At 31.2% G+C, this 7589-nt stretch overlaps 1 protein-coding gene across 1 annotated transcript in view; it reads right to left on the bottom strand.

The window, feature by feature from the left end:
* Window positions 1-6931, bottom strand: part of LOC134228698 (sideroflexin-1-like) — a 10921-nt gene extending 3990 nt beyond the window's left edge. Inside the window, exons 1-6 of the mRNA XM_062710377.1 lie at window positions 6804-6931; window positions 1883-2064; window positions 1494-1664; window positions 1161-1259; window positions 500-575; window positions 141-226 (exon numbers count right to left, since the gene is read on the bottom strand). Coding sequence (XP_062566361.1) covers window positions 141-226; window positions 500-575; window positions 1161-1259; window positions 1494-1664; window positions 1883-2040 — 590 coding nt within the window. The 5' untranslated portion in view covers window positions 2041-2064; window positions 6804-6931. The remainder of the gene's footprint in view (window positions 1-140; window positions 227-499; window positions 576-1160; window positions 1260-1493; window positions 1665-1882; window positions 2065-6803) is intronic.
* Window positions 6932-7589: the final 658 nt, after the last annotated feature.

Below are 7589 nucleotides of genomic sequence, written 5' to 3'. Positions count from 1 at the left end.
CATAGGTTAACATTAATAAAATCATTCTTAACTGTCAAAGTTATGTAGACAAACTAAATACAAAGACCCAATTAATCCCCTGATGATTTCTTTTCTGATGTTTTCCACTAAAATTTTTTTCACTCATTTAGCTAACATACCTGCTTCTCATACAAGGAATGTTGATACAATTGGCTGCAGCCACAGCTGTGAATGGCACAAATCGACCAATCAGAGGTGGGAATTTCTAAGAATAGAAATGAAACAGTCTGAAACACTTAATAAACTTGTTTTGAATCTAATTTTTTTTATCTTAAATGTTCACCTGGAATATTTTTTCAGGAACTATACAAGAAGTTTGGATTTTTTATACATTTAAATATGATCTATATTTTACAAATAGCCTGAATTTGTTTCTTTTAAAATTTGTTCTTTTTTTTTATTTTCCTTTGCATCTAACTTTTATCTTAATATTCCACTTTATATAACCCCCTACTGGTGACATTATCACAAGAATTACCTTGACCATGTTGTTAATGGTAAGGGCCGTTCCAACTGCTCCCGTGGTAGCCAAAACATAGGACATACCAAGATGTCTGAAATGCAGAATACAACTTTTACTCAATTAAGTTTTTATATAATTTTTTTTTGGTTGTCAAAAAGTGGATAAAAAAGTATAACAAAGTATAAAATGTAATCTAATTTGATAGACACTGATTATAATATGAACCAAAATCCCTTTATCAGCCGTAAAAACTGTTTTCATTCTTTCTTAACATTTAACCAGTGATCTGATTTAAAGAGAGAAGGAGGAGTAAAGGGAGACAATTTCCTCCATTCAACAGAAAGGTAAACAGCTTCTAGATATTTTTCTTTAAAAAAATTGTTCCCATTAAATACCTTTGCTAAATTTTTAAAGACTATTAATTAAGAAGTACCTTAAATTATCAATAAAATTTTGTGAGGCTGGATCTGACAGGTAAACAGATGGACAGGTGTATACAGATAAACAGCTAGACTTTTAAAAAGACAAATAGACAAACACAGACAGCTACAAGGACACAAACAGCCAGCCAGACAGGTAGCTAGACAGACAGTCATACAGACAGGCCTAGTCATTAATAAAGAGCAGCTACATCAAATAAATACATATACCGGGTACATCTTAATTATATACTCACTTGACAGGTATTGGATGGTCCCCACTCCTGTTGGTGTAGTTCACAACTGCATTAAATGTCTGATTAAACCACTGCCAAAACACTACAGCTGGGGTCGTTCTATTAAAACATATAGACCATAAAAACAACTGTCACTTAAACACAGTGAACTTTAAGATAATGTAGATATTAACAATGCAGAAAGAATTCTCTGAAATTTGTATGCAAAATATGTAATTCCCATTTGTTGTACCATTTTAGAACTAAAATTTGAAGGTTACATTGATAACAATTATATCTAAATTTCATATAAATTATTGTTCATAAACAAACGAAGGGGGTGGTGGTACTAACTTGTAAAAAGTCATCATGCATCCTGTAATAGTCATGTTCATTGGTACTTGAGCAGACATTCTACCAATCAGCATCATCTTCTCATGAGTGTCTGGGTGGAAAGCTGAATCATAAAGCTGTTTGGCCTTCCACAATTCATCTTCAGTTAAACCAGGGATTTCTTCTTTTCTCCTGTATACAATCACAATACAGCTAGGTGTTTGTAGAAATATAATTCATAAAAACCTATTTCACTGCAATAAATACATACAAATGGGGTTTGGCACAAGTACCTAAATTAGGTAATGACTGAGAATGTAGTTATGGCTCAGAATGAATGGCAAATGTAGTCTGAGATTTTTTTTACTTGATTAAAACCCTCTGTTGCATCATTAAAACAGTCTACCCACCTGTATCTCTCTACAATGTCTTTGGCATGATCAAGCTGTGCTTCTGTTGCCAGTATATTCAGGGGGTTAGTGGTGAGGAAGAAATGCTTGGCTCGTCCTATAAATGTGTTCTGGTCATACCTTGGGTGTTCTATATCTATGTTTGTTCTTAGTGCCATACTACAATGACAAAAAGGAAAAAACTGCAATAGAAAAATGGAAATGTCAGAGAACAACAAAATTACCAATTTGCATTTTATTCAAATTAATACCTGAGTTCTCCTGAAGTCTTTGATCCAGCCTGGTACACCATTACATTTTGGTCATAAATAAATTAGCATTATCTGATAGCTTTTAAAAGTAAGCATAATTTTCAAGAATATTTTTTCTTTATTTCTTTAAAACCTGCCTACAATACATTTTAATATTTAGGCACCCCTTCGAAGAGGGAAGGGCATATCACTTTGCTGCTATCTGTCTGTCTGTCTGTCTGTCAATCCACCATCAGTTTCTGTTCATTTTCTTAGCAGAGATTGCACATACAGAAATGAAATTTGGTATACAGAATTATCATAAGAATATATAAGTCAAGTTCCCTTTAGGTATGATTGGGCCATTTAGGATAGAGTTATGCCCCTTGGACTTAGAAAAACTCCAATTATTTAAAGGAGAGGGCATGTAAGTGTTTTACAAAGTTAACATCTCTTTTTTGTCTTATATCATTAATGTACATTGAAATACTAACTGTTAATAAAGTACTTGATCATGCATTTATATGATTTCTCCATTACTAATTGTTTCCCTTCAGTACATGTATGAAAAGCAATATGTAAAACCCTGTCTTGTTGGAACACACATTTGCTTCTTTAAAGACTTTTTTCACTTGCATAATTCAAACTTTTTTTCTCTTTCACATTTTTTTGTTTACTTATTCTCACATAACAAGCACATGTTCAATGACACCAGATATAAAATCAAGCACTATACATCATGATAAATTTAATACATAGTGACTGTCATGCAACATTTAAAAAATTTAAATGAATAAATCTTATTAATAATTGTAATAGTTGTGTGATCATCTCATCTTGTGGCTTAATTATTCACTTACTTCAAAACCTGACAAAAACTCAATGCTTTACTCCCCCCCCCCCTCCCCTTACCATGATCACATGATGATCACACAATACCATCATGCAAGCATGGTCAATCACTTACAAGTTTATTTTGTTTCACAGAACGTCATCAATACAAATATAAATTTTTGCTATGACTGTCAAGAAAAAATAAGAACCAACATTACATAACTTCATTTAAAGATCACACATATATGTTTCTTAAGTTCCAACCAGCTGTTGACAACAAGCCCAGGTAGCACAAAACATTTTCAAAACATTTTATTGGTGTTGTAAAAAGGTTTTTTCGAAACATTTCAGACTAAACATTTTAAAAACATTTTTAAAACATTTCCTCTTCTCTTTATAACATTTTAAAAACATTTTTAAAATGTTTTCAAGAAGCCTATGATTAAATCCTTTTGGAACATTTTTCTAAAATATTTTTGAAACGTTTTAAAAATGTTTCAAAAGGTATGTTTAGCTTTCAAATATCAAAGATTTTTATATTACGTTTTGAAAACGTTCTAAAAACATGATATGAAACATTCCTTTTCCATAAATCTGAAACATTGCATGAATACGTTTCTGAAACATTTGGAAGGAACGTTGACAAAATGTTTTTGAAACATTCTTAATTCATTTAAGGAACATTTTTCTTAAAATTATTCAAAGGGTATGTATAGCTTCCAAATATTAAAGATCTTATAAAACGATTTAAAAACGTTCTTAAAACAATGAATGAAACATTCTTTTTCTGTAAAACGGAAAGTTGCCTATACGTTTCTGAAAAAATTGTAAGGAACATTTTTAAAATATTTTCAAAACATTCTTAATATCGCTGTTAGTTATTAACATTAAATTCCGGATATTTTTCGGCCTAGGCAGTGAAAATGTTTATTTAAAACATTAAGTAAAATAATTATTTTCACTACAATTGAAACATTTTAATTATAGATTTTGTAACATTTCTTCGAAACATTTTCAAAATGTTTCTGAAACATTTATGTAATTGCGGCACAACTTAATTCATTTATTAACTTTAAGAGTATGTTGTGAGAATAAGTTTAGAACATTCAATTTAATGTGTTTTCCTTTTTTAAAGACTTCATTTTTCATTGCTGCAACATTTTTTAATGTTATTTTCAAAATGTTCTTAAAACATTCAAATAATGTATGATTGAGATTTTCCTAAAATTTAGTTTATGAAGAAAAAAAAAAGAATATATAGAAAGAATAGTGTTGAAATGAGGAATTGTAGTAATTTTTTAATTGAAAGATTTTTTTCCGGATTTTTATAATGATTTCTACTTTTGGCTTATTGATTAAACAGACATATATAAAGTCCTTTAATCAAAACAAATAAAAAAATCAATAAATGAAAGGATAGACAAACACAAAATTTAAAATATAAATAAATGTAAAAAAATCATTAGCATTTGATAAAACTCTTAATGTTTTTTTTAAAAAATGTTCTTCATCAAATCTGTGATCCACTCCCAGGATTTTACTCTGAGGCATTAGGTAGGGATTGGCACACTGGTCAGTTTCAGTGTCATGATAACCTATTATGCAATTTTCCTGCTGGGCAGCGCGTTACAGAGTATAGTGGATTGCAGCTTATCTAGGCCAAATTTTGAATTCTGGTAAACAATGTGCGCGCTTACTCCGTGCCGATTTGAATGAGAAGACTTTGCACCATAAAACCACAATAATAACCTCGGGATTTATTAACTTTGAATGGTAAGAATTATTCCTTTATCATAGACTAGTTTAAAAGATCATCTAAAAATGACTTTTATACTGCAGTGCACGATCAATAACTTTGTACAAATGTATGTAGCATTAAGTAATGACAAAGCGTTAAGGTTATACACATGTTTTTGATTTGAATATTTCATTCTTAAGTCAACACAATTATATCCTTGATTCAAGTATTCGTTGTCTTTGTGAAATGTTTTAAAATCATCAAACAATATGTTGATTTAAAAATGAAATTTCTTTACAGCATGGTGTTGATTGCATCATCCGTATTTTCAAATTCCCACATTCAAAAGACCCGCCTTTGGTGAAGGCATCGTCGGAAACCCACGGGTGATCTCGTCTTTACTTATCACCCGTGGGCAAACTCGCCGAAAAATCGTCGTATGTAATTAAATATGCATGGGTCATTTGATTGGCCGCATTACAGAATCGTGATGCGTAACAACGAATCACAGGTCACGTTACATATGCAAGTTCGGCATTGCCAAAAACATGAAAAACTCATTCCGTAATTAATACAGCTGATAAATCCACTCACCGGTGCATGCTGCAGTTAGAAAGAGGTACTCCTTCATAATATCTGACGGATATTAATGTCAGTGACCTGTACGAATTGATTTTCATTGTTTTACATCAAACTTCGCACGTTTTAACGAGCGTCAAAATATTTACCATAAATAGAAAAGTAATGAACGTATTTTTCCAAATTGAAGAGTTCCAACTTTCTGACTGGTTGACTAAAAACAACAAATTAGCATATTTTACGGCGATATTTCGACGAGTTTGCCCAAGGGTGATAAGTAAAGACGAGATCACCCGTGGGTTTCCGACGATGTGGTGAAGGCAAAGGTGTACGTAAATACCATTACTCTTCAATAATATTGTAATAGTAATTACTTTTCTGCTTTTTTCAATGCAAATGAGGAAAGAACTTAAATTTGATATAATTATTTAAAATATTTTTTGTATATTTTCATTGATCATCTTAAGATTATATGTAGCACGCTGACACAAACACAATTTTCCTTATCTTTACAGGTTGTGCTATTCTTTCCGAGGGGCGGATTCCTTATCAGCCTTTTCAGTGTATGTGATTCTAACTAAGTCTTATAGATCCGCCGCTCTGTTCGACCTATACTGTGAACATAGGATTTCTGTGATTCTGTTCTAAGTGTTCTTTTAAAATTCAGTGAATGGAGAAGCCGCTTTCACCCTTTAAAAACCCGGTGACTCGAAAGAAAATAAATTAAAACTTGTACCGAGAATGGAATTTAAATGTGATTAACATATTGAATATGGGTTTGTATTAAAGGTTCAAAAATTGAATATAATTTGTGTTTATTTCTTTTAAAATATAAAAATATCATTATTTAATGAGAAAGGTAAAATTTCAGTAAAAATACGTTTGTAACCTCGACATGAATGTTTTGAAAACGTTTTAAAAACCAAACAAATTAAACGTGAGAAAAGCACTTTTGAAAATGTTTTTGTTACATTTTATAACAATGTTATGATAACATTTGTTGAAATATTTTGTAAAATGTTTTAAAAACATTTAAAAAACCATACAAAATCACGTGATTATAACATTGTTCAAAAATGTTTTCGTAACATTTTAAGAATATGTTCCAGAAACATTTGCTGAAATATTTCACTAAAATGTTTTAAAAACGTTTAAAAAACCATACAAATTCACGTGATTAAAACATTGTTGAAAATGTTTTTGCAACATTTTAAGAAAATGTTCTGACAACATTTTGCTGAAATATTTCACTAAAATGTTTTAAAAACGTTTAAAAAACCATACAAAATCACGTGATTAAAACATTTTTAAAAATGTTTTCGCAACATTTTGAAAATGTTTTAAAAACGTTTTTAAAATGTTTTTGTGTTAGCTGGGAGGATATTCCTTTACAGCTGCATACACGTATTTACTAGGCCCATTTGTCTATGGTTTGTTCTCCAACAAAACCCAATTTCTCTGAATATATGTCCATAAAATTTAGTTCATGACAATATAAGGACAATCTAATTACGTGTCATACCATTTCCACTAAAATTACCTTTTTACAAGACTTGTAGCAATGCTTTCCTTTATTTTCACATTGACGGAGGTGTGTACAAAATCCAATGATGCAATTGGTTGATTTGGATCTGTGTTGTTTCGCCCCCAGAGCAGTTCAAATTCATGTTCGGCTTATACGTGGATCAGTCTACTTCTACATTAAGCTATTTATGGCGACCAAAAGCACTTATTATACAGTTTTCCTGAGTAACTTTATAAAACAATCGTACCTTTTTCAGATATAGCTCGTCGCAACATTAATAATTTTGTTCTGAGGGGTCTACTAAAACATCATACGAACGAAATAACATTCTCAGCATTAATAATCTCAGCAAGGATACGCTTGTCATTTACTCCAATTCCACGGTGTAGGGTGGTTTCGCGCCGATTACGTGTTCGCGCCGAGTGGTATCGCGCCGAGTGGTTTCGCCCCGTTTAATCTACAGGTAAGATACGGGTAGTATACAGAATGGCTTCCCCCGATTACCTGTCAGGTAGCTTAATTGTAATTAATCAACCCCAAGCGTTTATGTCGTGACATGTGGATAATTATCCCATTTTGTATTAATACTTTAAATGAAGCCATTATTAGTCAAATTATGACTATTTGAACAGATTTGATCGTCTAATTTGGAATAATTTAGGACTGGATATTAAAAAAATATGTATTTATTTCACAAATCGATATATATTTATTTCACAAATCGCGTTGATTTTTCAGTGAAGGCTGTCATTGTTTTTCAGTTGATTTACAGTATTGAATTATGTAGAACAAAGAAACTTT

This window comes from Saccostrea cucullata, unplaced genomic scaffold (genome assembly GCF_032062105.1).
Source record: "Saccostrea cucullata isolate Sc308-1 unplaced genomic scaffold, CSIRO_AGI_Scuc_v1 ctg54, whole genome shotgun sequence".
Lineage (NCBI taxonomy): Eukaryota > Metazoa > Mollusca > Bivalvia > Ostreida > Ostreidae > Saccostrea > Saccostrea cuccullata.
The sequence above is the reverse complement of the archived record's forward strand: the minus strand, read 5'-3'. Positions and strand labels throughout refer to the sequence as shown.